This window comes from Anopheles marshallii, chromosome 3 (genome assembly GCF_943734725.1).
Source record: "Anopheles marshallii chromosome 3, idAnoMarsDA_429_01, whole genome shotgun sequence".
NCBI lineage: Eukaryota > Metazoa > Arthropoda > Insecta > Diptera > Culicidae > Anopheles > Anopheles marshallii.
Window position 1 is genome coordinate 31,816,383 of NC_071327.1, and position 17,607 is coordinate 31,833,989.

Sequence of the window (17,607 nt, forward strand, 5' to 3'; positions counted from 1 at the left end):
TCACTTCAAGTGAATCTATTCGAACGTGTTAATGAGGTCGCATTTTGCTACAAAGTGTGGAGTTTTCGTAAGCAATTATTTTTGAAAGTTTTAATTGATTTTAATGGAGCACAGCAGTAAAGTAATTTATTCCGAATTTGTTTTTTTAACGTTACAAAATTTGTTTTAATATTAAAGTGATATGCGACGATACGAAATAAATTGCACAAAAACTAGTGAAACTAATTGCTGGTTTACGTATATTTATTCACTGTTTTCTTCGCTTCGAAACGCTATAAAAGTAATTGCATTAAGCAATGGAACAAAAATGAATACAATAACATATTATCAAGCATATTTGCTATGTTTTCCTCTAGATGTCCCTGAAAAGAACTGTAAAGAAAATAAATTGTTGATAATTTACATAATAAAAACGTACAACATACAAGGCGTCTCCATTTAGAACAACAGATTTAGTACAGTAGATATTGAATAAAATTTTGTAAAATAAATTGCTTGTTCTTGCTATCTTCAACTTTAAAAGCTTTATTAAAAGCTTCTCACACAATAAAAGCTGTTGAAATCCTGTAGAAGATCAATCAAAGCCATTTGCGATTTTAATCACCGATAATGTGCAGTCGAATTTAAACCCAAATCAGATGTGTACGTGACGGACCACACCGTCAAACCGGCCTTAAATGAACCATCCACAGCCACCGGTTCCTTCCTATTATTAACACTCTAATCATGTTCGGTTTGTAGCACTGATCGAGCTAAACAGCCAGACCTAATCAAAGATTTCATGAGCTTGCGTACAATATTCCTCAAGAAATACTCCAATTAGCTCTGACCGTCCAACCCTACACAACAACATGAATGAATCCGTAGCCGCTTCACTGCATAAAATCTCAACAGCACTGCACGTATCACACTTATGGAAGCCATATGAACACGATGCAACTAACTATCACCATCGAAAGCTCCTCCAGCAAATGGTTGTCTGCAGGTATGATCACTTCTAGCTGATGAATCGGCTACCACTGTTGTTTGCTGCGGCAAGCTAACGATCACAGCAATCGATCTTACCTCGGCACGAGCCGGCCGTACACTGGCAAACTGATGAGCCTACCGATCGGAAGTAACCTCTTCCGCGGTGAAATTCATCCCATGGCAGTGCGAAGAATAACCTGCTCGGGGTGGCAGGTGAAAAAGAAAAGCCCCGAAGAAGGAAACAAACATTATCATTCGGAAAAGCTTCACATCCCACCGAGAGCGGAGGAAGAAAAATGGAAAAGATATGGCTGGAAAGTAGAAAATAAATCAGAATACAATGTGACCCTATTGTAGAGGTGGGGGGGCTTTTGAAGCTGGAAAACAGAGGGGGTTCCTTTAGTGCCATCTCTTTCACCAACAATTGCCATTTACCCATTCTTGTTCCATTTAACGATTGTGGAACGATAAGGAAAAACTGTGCCCCCCTCCCATTTAAAGATCATTTCCACTGCAGATGAAGAAGATCATGAAGTTTGCTTAACGGGGGAAGCTTACGCAGCTATCTATCAAGAACTTATTAACACAATCAGTGATTTTTTTTTTCTTTGCCGGGCAGGTTCATCATCCGGATCTGTCGTTTCTGCAACAATCGAGGCCTGGAATGGGGGAGAAAAGAAGAAAACACATTTAAAGCCACAATCTTCAGAATGCAATAAGTCAAGCGTATCGAAACGAGCTTACCTCTCTCACTCTCTCTAGGGGCACGTAATTTTTGTTTTCCCACGGTAGGGTGAAATAATTTAATCTTTACATTCCGACGTGTTGAACGGGGAAACCCCCCCCTCCCCTTCTCCTTCCCTTCCCTTTAAACCTGGGTGGGTTGGAAAAAGCAAAAGATGCGACGATGCGTAAGTCGTTGCGCATCTTGTTTTAATGCGCCCCAAACAAACGCTCCTCACACACAGAGACGAAGATACACCCCCAATTATTTAGTAGGCTGTGCCACTTCAGGAGCGTGTGCTGATTGTCAGACAGTAGGCGACGTCACGACTCTTCGCAATCCCGCAAGCAGAGCGCAATGTCTCCTTTGTTTCCGGACGCATTGCTCCGGTGGGAATTGGATGGAGTTAGTTCCCGCGAAAATCACGGCACCGTAACACCAAGCTCCGGGACGGTGCCAGAGGTCGCAAGTTGTTCTTTCACCTGTTTGCTATTCCTGGAAAGGAGCGATAGACGGTTAGAGGTCAACTTACGTTTAAAGGTGGTTGCTCAGAGTGCAGACGGCGAACAGCGATCCATTTCCGATTGTATTATAATTCTGTCTGCCGCCCATCATCTTCTTCCGTTCGGTGTTCGAGAGCACTTCTTCGCTGCGGTTGCCATGCTGGGGGGATTAGTAATTCTAGATCGGCTGTTTTGCGGCCTGCCTAGTTTGAATTGAATGCTGGGAACGGATGACTTTTACAACCCATCCGGGAAGTTCTGCCAATGACTACGATACCTGAGGTAGTTTCACACATTGTTGTCTGGTTTGTACTCTCAGTGTGAAGTTTTCCTTCTTATCTGCCACCTCTGAAGATGATTTCGCGTTGCTATTAGCACTGAAGATGATTTCTGTCTCTTTCTTTCACGAGCTGCATGCACCATGTGAACCTTCCTGTACGCCCATCATCATGATTAATCCAAGCAACCCGAATCGTTTGTTTTATCGGCATCAGATTTGCAGCCATTTGGATCACCACACACGGGGACACGGACCTTCGGAAACAGGTTTCGGTAGTAATCATAATAAAGGTGTATATTTACATGTATAATTCATTGGATTTTCTTATAACTAACGCTCTTCTGCTCGGGTCGGTTACTTCTTCTTCCTCTTTTCCCTACACTAGTTTTTTTCATCGTCTTTTCTACATCTTTCTCGGAATGCTCTTGTTTAGTGCATCAATTCCATTGTGTTTTTTCTTTGCTATTCTGGTTTTCTTTCTCCTTTTCTTTCTTTGCTTAATCACTATTAGTTTTCCATCCTATCACAATGCTCGCTCTAGCTGTGTGCGAGTTTGGATGGATTTTCTTGATTTACATTGTTTTTCCACTGTTTTGTTTCCTACAGTGGGAACTTTTCTTTTATCTTTTCTGTTCTCTGATTTCCTTCTTTCTCGCTTATACAGTTTTACACTTTTCCTAATGCGTTACACTCGTTATGATTGACGACTTATAAAACAATTAACTTGCATTTCTTTTTCTTTCTTTTTCCCTGCAGCTTTCTCGTCATTATAGGTTTCTTTAACAAAAAGTGTCTCTCGTTCTCTCCCATGGAGCTTTAACACCAGTCGGAGGGATTATTAGTTTGATTTGTGAACCTGAACATATACACCTCCGGGTACGTACCCAAGCTTTGGTGATTTCGCGTGAAAATTTCTCTTTACAAACTAGCATAATCTCACGGGGTAATTTTTCACACGCTGTTCAGTTCCTTTCGAGACAGAGCGCTTTCGTGTGCGTTAACCCTAGTTGCAGGTCAACAAGGGTAGGGTTCCTACACAGTAGAAGAATCATATTCATTCTCAGGTGAAACGTAACAACTCTTCAGCGGTCGATGCATAACCGATAGTTAGAAAAAATCTGGTTAAAATTGGAACGTGATAAGAGGTGGCAAGAACCAATAGTGTTACAATATAATAGTTCCACTTTTGTTAAAATAATTGTCAATTTCATAAGCTTTCCTTTTGCGGGGTCGACTTATAAGCAGCTCGTTGTTACTTTTGTTTGTTTCTACGATTCGTTGCATCGTTTAATATAAATCTATCTTTGCGTGTTGTTGTATATATAAATCTCTAAAAAATAGGTCTTTTTACGCTTTTTTACTCTAATAGTGCATATTTACGTCTTTTCTTTATGTGTCTTAGCTATTCACACACACAAACCGGTTACAGACTATGGTAATATTCCTTCTAATTGCAGGACCAGATTGAATTAGAGTGCACTGTTTATAATTGTTCACGTATAAAGAACATCAGCATTGTAGTAACTTTCGCTCGTTTCGCAACAAATATGTCTCGCCTCGGTTGTTCTGCTCTTGTGACGGCTAAAAAATAGAGAGGATATTTTGTATACACACTTATTTACATGCTACTGCCATAGAGCCATAAGGAACAATCTGAATTTAGATTGTCACAGAAACGCATTCAATTAGACAGCTCTGTCCACTATAATACACATTTTTTCTGACCGTTTACTTCGTTATATGGAGGCGCCCGGTATGCAGTGTTAGATACTGTTTTAAATCGAAGTGTGGAGAAATAAACGCTTTTTTTGTGTGATTAATTATGATAAATCATCCTTTACTTGAAAGCAAACATAATTTCGAAAGAAACAGACAAAGAAATAATATCGTTAGCATGACAGTTGGGCCTATGCTTACGAGTGACGTATTTAGTTTGGCGCACCAGAACTATAAACACCAGATCAGATTGCATCGTTCGAAGAGATCGTTAATGTTACGGCGAAATAAGAGTAAGCGAATATCAGAACAACACACGTGTAGAAAGATACCTATAGAGAACTGATCAATGGTTTACGAGCTTGCGCTATAAGCGATATTCACAGAATTATAATTAATCCTATCTATATATGCATATGCTATGTGCCTAAAATCAGTGCTCGTAATACTGCACAACAATCCTTCCTCCGTTGAGTAAAAGTTTGAGCCAAATTTCTATTTACACGGTTCAAAGCATGGTTGGCGGATTCGGAGAGCAACAGTGCTATAAAAAATTGATTAAAATCCCAAGGGACCTTTCTAAAGCTTAAAACCCGTCATTCATTGGCTTTTTGGAATTGATAAACAGAGTCAAAGTCAACGTTTCTCTCTAGATCGATGCAAAATTTACACACGTTTGCACGCCTGTTTGCTAATAATTTAAGCCGCAATTTTTCTTTCGCCTTTCGTTGCTTGCGGTCGCGATAGTAATGGGGGAGCTTTCGTTTCGTCTCAGAGTCAGGTAGCGACAGATTCATTTGAATTGAATGCATCAATTTATGCACGCAAAATGAAAAAAAGAGGCACACAACTGCCGGTGGGATTGTGCAATCGTGCAATTTATGCACACATACACCGCTATCGCACCTCTAATTACTGATGCCACATTCTCATTTGCTTCGAAATGGATGTGAGAACGGTCGTAAATTTTATGTGCGCAACACGAAAACTAGCGATCGAGGTTGATAAAGAAAACGGCTACAGCCACGGCAAGTGGAGAGCAAGTGTATGAAGTAGAAATACTTGAAGCTAAGTTGATAAACAAAAGAAAAGCTTTTCGATACGGCTGCAATACGGCTCTTTACATTTCTGTGTTCTATTTCTTGGGTATTAAATATCACATCCCATGTAAAGTGCTCCTCCATACGGTGAATTCACAAACAACGGGTAAATAAAGTCACGGAGAGCTAGAAATGGCAGGCCGAAACCTACCGCAAAAGAAAAAAAAAGAAAAATGCAGCAATAGAGACAATTCACAATCCAATTCTTATTAAAACATTTTCTTTATCACACCCACAAAAAAGTCCAATACAAAAGTCTAAAACAAAGAGATTAACTCTCTTACCAGTTATCTTCTGATAAATAAGGTCAAAAATATTCGGGGTGTAATATTATCACCAAATATTTTCCACAAGACCAAGTAGTTTTATAATATTTACATACAAATATAAAGCTTTTTTGACTTGTAATCGATTGATTACTCTTAGTTGCAATCCTGTCATGTAAGTAAAACTACTGCTAAAACTGTGTAGAGAGACTTTACTTAGGACAAATAAAAAGTAATTCAAAACACGATTATCTTTGGCTATTTAACTGACCGTAATACTTAAAGATTACGCTTCATCATAAAAGCGTACAGATATTGCAACAAATCCCACATAAAAGTACAACTATAGCAAAGTTTATGGTTGCATATGTTAAAAAAACACAGAATAACACTAAGATGTGCTATAAAAATATAGATGAGCTAGAAAAAAGAATCATATAAAATAATGACTCACAATGCATCTTCGCTACCCTTCGCCTCTTCTCCCCTTTCAGCGAGAACGAAACAAACCTTAATGTAAGGTGAAAAAGTTATGTGTCCTTCCTTTCCTACAAACGCTTCCGGGTTTTCTTTGGAAGCAGTCCTTAAGCTAAAGGTGTTCGAGAAGCGAATGTGTGCGATCGTTGTATGGTGAGTTTGTTTTTGTTTTAAATAAATATTCCCTACTAGTTTCTGCTCCTCTTCCTCTAATTTTCCCATGGGTAGTAACAACCTCCATCCCGCGGTTCACTTGCCTACGTCGAGCATGCTGATCGGTTGAGGTTTTATGTTTTTCGTACGTTCTTTTGTTTTGCAACTATTTCCTTCCGGTGAGTTCCGGGATCACGATGGCCTCCCTACCAGTAGGCCCTAGTCGTGGTGTTACGGTAGCCCACCCCCGTGCGAACTCCAACTCACATCCGCAATGGAGGGCAATGTGCCGGCAGTTGGACCACCTTGCTGGTTAACGACCGATGCACTGTTACTATTGTTGCTGCTACTGTTACTGTTATTACTATTGGAGTTGGCCACCACCGCCAGTGTACCGGTTGACCCCCGACGCAGGACATCTTCCGCACCAGGACAGGGTGGCCTCGGTCCTGGTTCAGGCGTATAGGTGAAGGTGAGACCAGTCGCGTAAATGATTCCATCGTTACGCACCAGCGAAATAGGCACTTGCGTGGGTTGACGAACCTACCAGAGAGAAGCACAGACAAAAGAAAAAAACATAATATGAGATTTAACTGTTGCGGTATAATTATTGAAACACTTGAAAATATAGTAAAACGAAACATTTGATACATTATTATTTAAACCTTGTGCTCTAATATCAAATCATACGTTCATGATGAAATAATAAAATAGTATTTGCTGTATAAAATGTTACCGCCGCTGGCTATTACGCAGTCAATTGCAAGTAAAACACTACGACCAACTGCGACCCGACGTTTCTGTGTGGGCCCGTGGCAAAAACAACAAAACCATGCCTAGGTAAGCGTAATCATTACCAATACAATGACGCCACACTATAGCAACAGGTTCCCATCATTATTAAATCGATAATATCAAAACAACGGCCCAAACGGTGCGCTACACCGTGTGCCCGGACGCAGCAAGACAAGACAAAACCTCAGTAAGTTAGAAGTAAGATGGTAGAGCACGTTGAACTATGGTACTAACTCCCACATTGAAGACGTAAACCAACGACGTCCGTTCAGTGGTAGTGTCATGCAGTTGACGGAAAGGTTTCAGATCCCGAATCTGAATTAAAGTGAATCGACATATCGTAGTAACAAAAACTCCAAGTCAGCAGTCAGTGTCTTGCGAGCCACACGAAACACAGAAACAGTTGAAAGAGATTCAGAATTCATTAGGCGTCTGTAGCGTGGAAAAGTAAACAGTTACAGAGCCTTTTTCTAGCTGCCACACTGCACCTTCCCGAACTGTCTTCGTCTTCAAGACCATCGTTATGAAGTGCTGTGTGACGGTTTCCTTGTGTGAAACAGCACAAACCGGGAAGCATATAATCTGTTATGAATTTTTGATTTCTTCTCCAACTGTGCTGCGGGAGTGTATAACGACATCCTTCTCTGTGACAGGTGCCACATCCAGTGATAAATAGAGAGCTCGAGTTCGTGCTCTTTTGTTCTGCCTTGTTGGTTTCTTCAGCATCGTTACTAATAATAAGACTCGAAAACTTCGCTTGTCTTCCGCCCCAGATGAAACCATTCGGGATGTAAATTCTAGAGCTGCAAGGAAAAACGGAGTCATACTGGAGGTGGTTCTGGTGGAAGTAGCCGCCGACCCTCGTGAAGAGTCATGTCGGCGTGAGAAAATCTTCTTCTGTCTTACAGGTTTGTTTTTTGTCCGTTCACATTTTTATTGTTAGACGTTAGCGTGGAAAACAATAGAATACAATTAGTGCGAGCACGAAAGCCAGGAAAGTGCTGAAGTGTAACGGACGTCGAGTGGTGATACGAACAAATAAACCAAACCCCAAAACCGTACGAAATGGATGACATTTTCGGCAAGAAAAAGGAGGTCGTCCCCATACTGGACCTCTCGAAGTCGAGCGCAACGACGCGGGAAGAGTTTAAGCGCATGATCGAGAAGGTGCCGGACTATAAGATGCGCCCGATCAAGGTACGGTCGGATGAGATCCGGTTCAAGGAGAAGGAGTACGGGTTCAAGATGCAGAAAAAGGAATTGCGGATGTTGATGAAGAATGGTGGCGAACGGGATAAGCTGTACGCGTACATGGATCCTATACCGGGCGAGATGCGCAATTTGGTCATAATGGAGCTGTGCAGTGTACCGATTGATTGGAAGATGCTTACAAGCCAGCGGCCCAAAACAAAAGTTGAGGAGGATTACTTTAGCAAGTAAGTAAGAAAAACTGTTTAGCTTCTTTTCTTCATAACAATCGCTTTCTATTCCTCTTCTTAGATTGGTAGAGTTGGGTAAACTGCAGATTAAAACAATCCAACGTGACAAGCGGGAAAATCTGCTTGCCACCTCGGTACGGAAGGTGAAAAACCGCTCCGGCATTATCGAATCGCGCGTTTTTACATGCAATGAATGTATGGAGGAGTTTTGTAATGGTAAAACATGTGCCGACTTCAACTACGACCTGTACACGCGTGTCGTTCCGAAAGCGCCACTGCTGAAAACCAACTCGCAGCAACAATTATCACTCAACGGTGGTACGGGTGGTGGTGGGGCCGGTAGGATGCTGGGCGATCTGCACCAGAAAAGCATCGACAGTGGTAGCGGGACGGCAGCCGCTGCGGGCGGTGGTGGCAAGAAAGGTCGCAAAGGGGGACGCAAGAAGGGATCCAAATCGAAGGCAAAATCGGTGGAGGCGATCGATGAGGAAGGCAATCAGACGGCCGGTACGAATGGGACGGGCAGTCACGGCGGTGGCAAGAAAAAAGGCAAACGGTCGTCACGTAGCAAAACGCCGCCAAAGTCAAAATCGATGGAAAAGTAATCAAAGGCTATCACCACCCGAGGGCAGCACTGTCTGGGACCCACGGGCTCCCGTGTGTCAGCTTCAGCGATGGGAATGGTAAAGTTCGAACGATTACTTATGAGTGTGTGCGTGTGCTTTTTTGTGTTTTGCAAAGCTTGGCGAAAGAAGGAAAACATAACACGTGCAGCGGGTAATTCACGTATCCTGGACCAATTATTTCAGCCCGATGGCCGTGAACGTGTATGGTGGAAAGATGCTTCAAACAATCAGTTGATAGGAAAGTGGAAAATAATTCATGTAAGAGTATGCGCGTTGCAAATGCTTGCAAAAAATAGAAAAAGATTATTATAGTTAAAAAATAAAAAAAAAAAAAATAATAAACAGATAGTTGACCCAGTAATAAGAATTTTAATCACAGCTATATGTTTTAAACAGAAACTTTCTTATTGTTTTAATTAATCCACAAAACAAATCCTTTCCAAATTCTAGAAAGAGCATGAAATATCTTATCTAAGGTACAACACTTGCAGGGGCTCACATGTAACATAAGAACGAATGAAATGAAATGAAGTGTCATTTTGACCAGACTAATCAAAATAACTACGACGAATATTCTACTAACAACGGCGAACAACTTACAGCCAACATATTCTCAACAAATATATTGAGTAAAACTATAAAAACAACCCGTTTCTTTATGAATTGTGTCGGTACATCTACCGGAAGCGGAGTATTTTACATCAGATGTTATCCGCTTGTCGACAGTTACCGACATACGACAAGTGGAATGATTCATTATGCATCGATGAGAACGTTTATAAGGTACGGAACGGTACACGTCCTCATTACAGGCCTTTTCTTGAACGTCTCAACTTGGTTGGTTCACGGTGAAGTTTAATTAACATTATAACGTTAAGAAACTGAATAACACACTTTGCTGTCATTCATTTGCGTTTGTAAAAAAATATACTCACCCATGACCATTCACCGCGAAATTGCGAAATGTCCGGCACAACGCACAGCAGTGATTCAGCGCAGCGATACATCGTTTCCGCCTCGACATCACCGAACCAGGCCTGCAGTGAGGGTGTAAAGTTGTCGCCAGTAATTTCCAGCATCGCCACATCGGCTCCCCCGTTGAGGTGTAGCGAGTTCACGATTGGCACGGGCGTCACCGGCGTTCGAACCGGGCCCATGCCTTCGTAGAACTGGTATTCCGCCTTGTCGGTGGAGATGATCGTCCAGCAGGCACCGTCATTGATCATCTCCTTGTTCGGTTCCTTCGGGCATGGAGATGCTTGGAATTGGATGATCTTTTCCTGCGACAGGCACAGATACATCCGCTCCGTGTCCTTCATGTGAAAGGCGCATTTGTGCAGCTGCGATACGGGATCATCTGCCTCTAGCAGTGCCATCTGCTTGTCCACCTTGCGTATGACCAACCGTGGCAGAGCCATCCCAGTGACAGAGCAAACGAGCTTTACCGTCGCACCATAGTGTACGTATCCATCGCGAACCTGGAGCGAAAAACAGATACATAGCATTAGTTAGAATGGATCGAGAGAATAAATGCGATCGTTCGACCACCAACTCACCTGAAACTCTTCCGATTCACTCTCGTTATCATCCAGCAGATGGATCGTAAAGGCACCCCATTGCGTTGAGCTGGCATGAAAGTGTCCATCTTCCACGTGCAGGTATCGCGTCGAGACGGTTTGCGACCGTAATCGATTGAACAGGGCAACCTTCGTGCCGCTCGCAATACACAAATCGGCATTCTTTAGCGATTGCTTCTTCTTCGAGGGCTTCGATATGACCTTGATGCGCTTGGACTGGAACACACCGATATCGTGTCCGCTGCCGTAGAACATCTTCACCGACAGCATAAAGTGTTTGCGCTTGTCCGAATCGGAAATGAACAGCGTTTTGGCCGCACAGTACTGTTTCGGGTTGTTCAGATCGAGCGGTTGCATTTCCTGCTCCGGACTGCCGATTCCGATGAAGGCACAAAGTTGGGTGGACTGTTCACTTTCGCCACGGCGTAGCATCTGTTCCTTGCGCAATCGCCAGCCCTCGCCGAACAGGTAGATGCAGGGCGGTGGACAGAAGAAGCGCTTCTCGTTGCCGTACGATTTTTGGGCGACCTGTCGACGGACAAAAGAAAAAAGACAAAAGACATGTGGTATGAGTTTTGGAATGCAAATATAATCACTTACATTTTAGTTAATACATTCAAAACTGCGGAACGGAAAATTGTAAATGATTTATCATAGCAATGCACAGCCCAACTCAAATAATTCCTTGGGAAATAACTACAAGAAGCTGGATGGAATCGGATCATCAAGATCAATACCAAAAATTAACCACCCGGCGGGAGTATTTACTGCATCTATTAACGCATTTACAGCAAGCCAACGAAACGACTGGCTGCCCAACATCCCCATACGCGTAAATCGTTCATCAGCCGCAGTTTTAATGCACCCATCACTTAATTCAATCAGCTCAATCTAATGTCATTTCCTTCGATAAAAGCTTTCCTCCCCGTTTGGTATGTTTCCGTGTGTTTGTTTTTTGTTTCTCTCTCTCTCTCTCTCTTTCTCCCTCCCTCTCTCTTGTGTCTCTTCGTCTTCTTCCAAATCTCAATCCTTTGGTCCGATCTCGAACAAATCTTCCTGTTTCTCACGCTCCCCATCAAGCCCAGGCTATTCCCACCAGGCAAGGCAACGCAGCGAAGAGCGGGCGAAGAAGCGACGATGATTTGTCGCTATTAAAAATGTATGATCGTTGCCGTACCGCGGACAATCTACAGCGAAAAATGCTGTCCCCAACATGCTGTGATTAGAGCCTTGCGTCCGGAATGGTTAAGATTTTCCACAATTATTTCCCCATCTGTAACGTGGATTTGTTAGCGGAACAACTCCATCCGCAATAGCACGATTTAGTGTCATCTTCTCACGACACGCAACAAAAGACGATAACACAGTCAGCCGCACTAGAAGACACACAAAAATACGAAAACAAATTAAACATCGATCTTCAACGGCTTTCTTGCCCCTTTAATTCCCCGTGCCGTTTGCATCACAAAATTACTCAACATTCTTCAACGATTTCCCACCTCGTTACAGCGTGCGAGAAGACGGGATGGTCCTAATGACGTGACAGTGGACAAACTAAGTGGCACAAAAAATTCGGTAGTTAAATCAATCACTATGCTACATGGGAGAGTTCGAACCAGCGAAGAGGTTGCTGTTTGATTTTCAGCTTCGCTTTTACATCATTATTCTATCGAGCTGTTGGGACTTCAATTCGATCCCGCAATTCATGTTTCGATCTCTCTTGCTCTGCCCCGACTGGTGTAAGAAAGGTCGGTATGGATCCGATGTGGTTTGTTAACATTTTCCCACCCTTGAGATGGGTGGGCATTACGGTCGATCCCGTCCTGCTTTACGTAGTCGATGGTAATTGTTGGCATCATTTTCACTTTTCCCGTAACTTTTTCGTGGATCGCGAATGGAATTTCATCAGCATCGCCTGAGCGTTGGGCATGGTAGGCATTTGGGGCTTAAATCTTGGTGTGAACGAACATGATGCCAGCGGAACATGGTACCTTTCCGCACCGATCATGATCGTTACAGATCTTCAGGGCAAATGGACGACAAATTTACCATCATCATGATCATGGCGATCATCAATCAAACGTATAGCAGTTAAGTGCTTGTTTATCCACCGGGAATCAATTATCAACTATTTTCAATGTTTTAAGTAAAATAAAGTAGTCTTCCTGTGCTCTCTTACCAGATGTTTCATACAAAAATGGTATTTACGATTTCACCCGATCGATTTTTTTATCCTTAACGTTGGTTAATTTTCTCTTCATTTTTTAAATAATATTTATCTTCTTTATGAAGATTTTTTCCAATGAAATGAGACTTTAAAGGTCACTTCTATTAGTATAATAGTTTCTTGCATCATCTTGTTGGAAACAAAGCGGTGAACAAGATTTAAAAAAAATAAATAAATAAATAATTATTTCTGTTTGTTGGACTCTTTGACTATTGGTGGCTTTGGCAAATGGATTCATGTAAGGCGAATGAAGTCGACAATACGGCAATGCCGTCCTAATAGATTAAAAAAAAACAACTTCAAGAATGGAGATAAATTAACAAATCTTTCTTCCCAAATCTCCTGTTTGGAAGGAACCTTGTTCTTCCCTGTTTTCTTGAGGTTAAAAAGTTAGTTTAAGAAGAACCCCCAGTGTTTAGTAGACTAAGGGCAAACTGTTTTGCGTTCGATAACAAAACATTGACCAGTGATTTATATTTGATGTGGTAAATACTGCAGACCATAAGAACAGAAATAAAATAATAAAGATATCTTAGATTATTCTGAATAATATTTCTGTTCCCGATATTGTTGAAACAATATATTCTCACACTAAGAGCTAACTTTCAATTATTTGTGGCAACCATGATACTACAACGTGTTGCCTCTGCTTTACTCGTTGATAAGTTTCGTCGCATCTCTCAACCACAGCATCCGGGCTTGGCCAAATCCCTAATATACCGGTTGTAATCAAAATGCTATCTTCCGTCGTTCATCATCACTATTTCGAGAATGTGGCTTTCTTTCCGGTGGGAAAATGTTGCCATCGTTGACGACGTTTGACTTTTCCAATCGCAAAATCGATCACGACAACGAAGGTTCCTTTCCACCTCGTCCGGGGTATCTTCCCATGCACCATCGAAATCGATCGACGAAAGATGACAAATCCATTTTTCACATAATTTCCCCAAAACCTCCACATACAGATTACGGGCTTACCTTTCGACATAGAGCGAATGGGCGTTTCTGAATCAATCCGGAACGGAAATTAGACCCCGAAACCATAACTACGCTCGGAGGAAATACGAATCAAAAATTTACCTTCAAAATGTTAATTAGCAAGCCGCAAACAACTGACAGCCTAGGAAGGAATGTGTGGCGCTAACGGGAATTGCTAATTTACGGGCTGTGTTCAAACTATTATCACAAATATGTCAAACAATTTGTATCAAACTTATCGTAATCTAATTTATTGAGGAAATACATTCTCTATCTGCAATATGTTTCGTCCAAGACGAGTTACGAAACAAAACAAGTTGCCAAAAGTTTCGGAGCTTCAACATGCGACCGTCGTGGAAGAAGCACGGAACAAGTGATCGTGGGAACTAATTTCTTTTTTCCGACGGTGGTCCTCCATCACCAGGAAATCCGGCTAGCGTCGGAATCCGACATCGGCCGTGGCCAATGGGCCTAACATGCGGCTGAGAAGGGGCAGAAAAAATCATTAAAAACGAATCATCCACCATCCACGATCAACGCCACCCGAAAACGGGGTGGCCCGTGGATTAGAAGCTAGCACAACGGAAAATGTATGATAGACGACCCACAAACGGGGCTCATACAGACAGTAGGGATGATCCGAGAGAAAAGATGACGATCAAGAAACGATCGTCACCAGTGTGTGATGATGAGCAACGATGAGAAACAGGTGGAAAAGCGATCTTTCAGCGAGGAGATGAAGAATGATGAGGTGTACAGTAGATCAGTAAAAAAACCGCATATCGCGGAAATAAAAGCTTAAATCGGCCAGACGAAACGGTCAAGAGATATTAGACCCCGCGGTGTACCGGGGCAGAGCTGTCACACTCAACAATAATTACCTTCGCATGCAGTATAACAATGACCATGTTGTTGCGATCGCGTAGATACTTTTCCATCGCTTCCCGCGTCAATCGCCGCTCCTCGATCTGGCTGCGGAAGATGGGTGACGTTGCCGGCCCCATGCCGGAACCGCCGTTATTGTTGGGGGTCACCGGAATTACGGCCCCTCCGGCACCGAGACGTGGCAACAGTGCACCACTGCCGCCGTGATGTGTCGGGGGACTCGGCGGAGCCTGCCCGTACCCCGGTATGCCGTACTGATGAGGCATGGTTGATGAGGCTTTCTTCGATCGAGCGTCCGGGAGTCGGTGTCGTTGGATCGTTCCGTGATTAATTCGGGGGGGATGTCGTCCTTGGTTTTCACAATCCTTTCACGTATTTGGGCAGATATCTGGGTCTGGATGTGTAGATCTTTAGAAGTTTCTGATGTCCCCACAAGAATTCATATTAATATCACTAGAACGGTCAGTCAACTCAAAGAATCAAGCAATTTGTGTGAATGTTGTGAAGATTTTAAGATGCTCTGTTTTGCAGTACACTAATGCTTGAAGGCTCTAGGTATGCTTCCTGACTGATATCAGCCGGGTGGGCAGGAGCTCTCAGTGTTGTTGAACTTTTGACATTTCGACGTGACAGTTCGTTTATTATTGTTGTTATTATGCAGCTTCTACGTAGCAATTCGTTGGTGAACTTTGACTCCAAACCCAAAGTAAGCCGGTTTTGCACACATGCATTGACACGTAAACGAAGAGGGGTATTTTAAACTATTTTTCACGCCGATAATGAAGCGAAATCCAAATCTTGGTCTTGGTGGGCTTAACGTTGCCTTTAATTACTCGAAGATGAAACGCGGAATGGTGATGGTACGGTTATCACAATAAAAATAAAGCTTCAATTCTGATTTTCTCACTCTCTCAATAATGCTCATATTCTGCTGCGAATATCACTGTTATCACTGATCTCACTGCTCACTGAGGTAACACGCGCGAGTTTTTTTTTTTTTGCTTTAAGAGCATTTCCTTGCGGTGGCAGCTGTCTCTCGGTTTCGGAAGATGCTGCAGTTACATAGGCTAGCCCTTGACAATATGATGGATAGGGACGTACAGAAGATCACGGGGCTACAGCCATAGATGGCCCATACGCATCACTAGACCCTTTTTTACATTCGAATTAGCGGTGAGTCGCTCACGTCAAACACTACAAGCTGGATATTCCTGATGCACTTTTTCCAGTGGTTCTATTTTCCCCCTGATTACCATAACGACCTTACTGACATCGGCTGCACTTGGGTTTCACCAGCTCTCGCACCCGCGTTCAGCAGCATCACCCAACATCATCATCATCATCGTCATCATCACACAAGCGACAACATTCACACGAGTGAGAAACGTCAGTTGATTTCGTTGCCGTTCTTCCTGCCGCCTAGCGTTGCTGCTGCTGCTGCTGTTGTTATGCTTGCTTATGCTTTTACACACCACTTATGCTCACTGTCGCTAGAGCGGGTAGGACAAGGACAGCAATCACCCAATTGTTGCGAACTCACTTATATGCTTTCACGCGCTCGAACTGGAATGTTTCTCACCAAATAAAACGTTCGTGTCACTTAGCGCGCGCGGAATGTGAGATTCGCCTTCGCCACACAGAAACTACTGGAGAAAAGCGCATTAATTTGTGCACATCGCGTGCATCATATTTGCCTTCAGCTGTCAACCCTGCGGCAAAAAGTAAACAACGATAGGAACGAAACACCACGAACACATAACCTCACTCACTAAACACACACACACGTATACGGGGGGGGAAAGTATCACGGTGGTTTCTGTTGCAGCCGGACTGATCGGTGAAATCCTAATCCCGGCCACTCTTGGTTGATCAAAATCACACACAAAACACGTCCTCACGCAGCGAACACAACAATGGAAGTATAGCGCGTCCGACTAGCGGCAGCTGTAGCATCCGTACCGTACCGGGAGCAGAACCGTATGCACTTTTCGACGTAGGGACTAAGCGGAACCAGCCGCTTGGACGCGCATTTGCTATTCACAACCCGAGCCGACAATTCTACCGACGACGACGACTACGACGACGTTACCCGTTTGCATCGCACTCACTTTATGAAAAGCGCCATCGCGTCAACCGCGGAATCACAAACGGCGTTTTGCTATCGTGCGTACATGCGGTGTGAGGGAGAGCGAGATGGGGCACAACTCGGTCCAATGCAAACGGGAGCAAGCAGCCGGCAGATGTTTGTAATGCGTGAGTTTTTGCCTTTAGTATGCGGCTGCATGAACGGAGCAGATATATTGTGATTGATAGAAAGAGAGAAAGCGATGGTACGATGGGAGCTGGAACGCACAACACCTGTGAATTTCCCACGCACTTTTAGGGGCTAGATGCAACGTGAGCGAGCGAGCCAGATAGTGAGCGAGACGACAACTGGTACGAGTTTTGACAGCTTAGGTGAAGGCAGTTTATATCACGGTAGTTGGTAGCTTGAGGCATTCAAAGACCGATATGCAATGCAACACCACACGAATAGAATGTGATGGAAATGGTTTGATTATGTTTTTTTTTGTGAATATGAAAGACATTCTACTGAATTACTGTTTTATTTCATTGAATTTACAGGAACAGAACATTTATTCTTTGTAGAAAACTGGTGTTTGAAACGATATTCCAGACAGTTTTTGTTCGTTTGAAAATTCAATTGTAGGTTTATGCTTTTTGAAACACTTTTGGGCAAATATCACTGTTTGCTGATAATCGATTCAATACGAAATCTTCGAACTCTTATTTCATAAGATACTTTCACTTTGGATGAAAATATCAATTCTCCATGGTCGTTTGTTAAAACTCAATGCAACTTAATATCTTCACGGACCCTCATCGTTTAAA

At 42.9% G+C, this 17,607-nt stretch overlaps 2 protein-coding genes across 2 annotated transcripts; one reads left to right on the top strand and one right to left on the bottom strand.

Annotated features, from left to right (window-relative positions):
• Positions 1-6,419: 6,419 nt before the first annotated feature.
• On the bottom strand, positions 6,420-14,981 carry LOC128710924 (recombining binding protein suppressor of hairless). Its single transcript, XM_053805788.1, has 4 exons — positions 14,712-14,981; positions 10,605-11,153; positions 9,984-10,526; positions 6,420-6,731 (listed from the first exon to the last, which is right to left on the bottom strand). Exons 1-4 carry the CDS (start codon positions 14,979-14,981, stop codon positions 6,420-6,422), a joined length of 1,674 nt encoding a protein of 557 aa, XP_053661763.1.
• Positions 8,049-9,027, top strand: LOC128710925 (uncharacterized). The gene is made up of 2 exons (XM_053805789.1): positions 8,049-8,419; positions 8,484-9,027. Exons 1-2 carry the CDS (start codon positions 8,049-8,051, stop codon positions 9,025-9,027), a joined length of 915 nt encoding a protein of 304 aa, XP_053661764.1.
• Positions 14,982-17,607: the final 2,626 nt, after the last annotated feature.

Bases quoted from the DNA above. Each gene is read 5' to 3' on its own strand.
- LOC128710924 (XM_053805788.1), bottom strand. From the start codon at position 14,981: ATGCCTCATCAGTACGGCATACCGGGGTACGGGCAGGCTCCGCCGAGT. The intron at 10,527-10,604 runs GTGAGTTGGTGG...TTTTCGCTCCAG, and splicing joins GTGAATCGGAAGAGTTTCAG to GTTCGCGATGGATACGTACA. The intron at 6,732-9,983 runs GTGAGTATATTT...TCTCTCTGGTAG, and splicing joins TTCGCGGTGAATGGTCATGG to GTTCGTCAACCCACGCAAGT.
- LOC128710925 (XM_053805789.1), top strand. From the start codon at position 8,049: ATGGATGACATTTTCGGCAAGAAAAAGGAGGTCGTCCCCATACTGGAC. The intron at 8,420-8,483 runs GTAAGTAAGAAA...TCCTCTTCTTAG, and splicing joins GAGGAGGATTACTTTAGCAA to ATTGGTAGAGTTGGGTAAAC.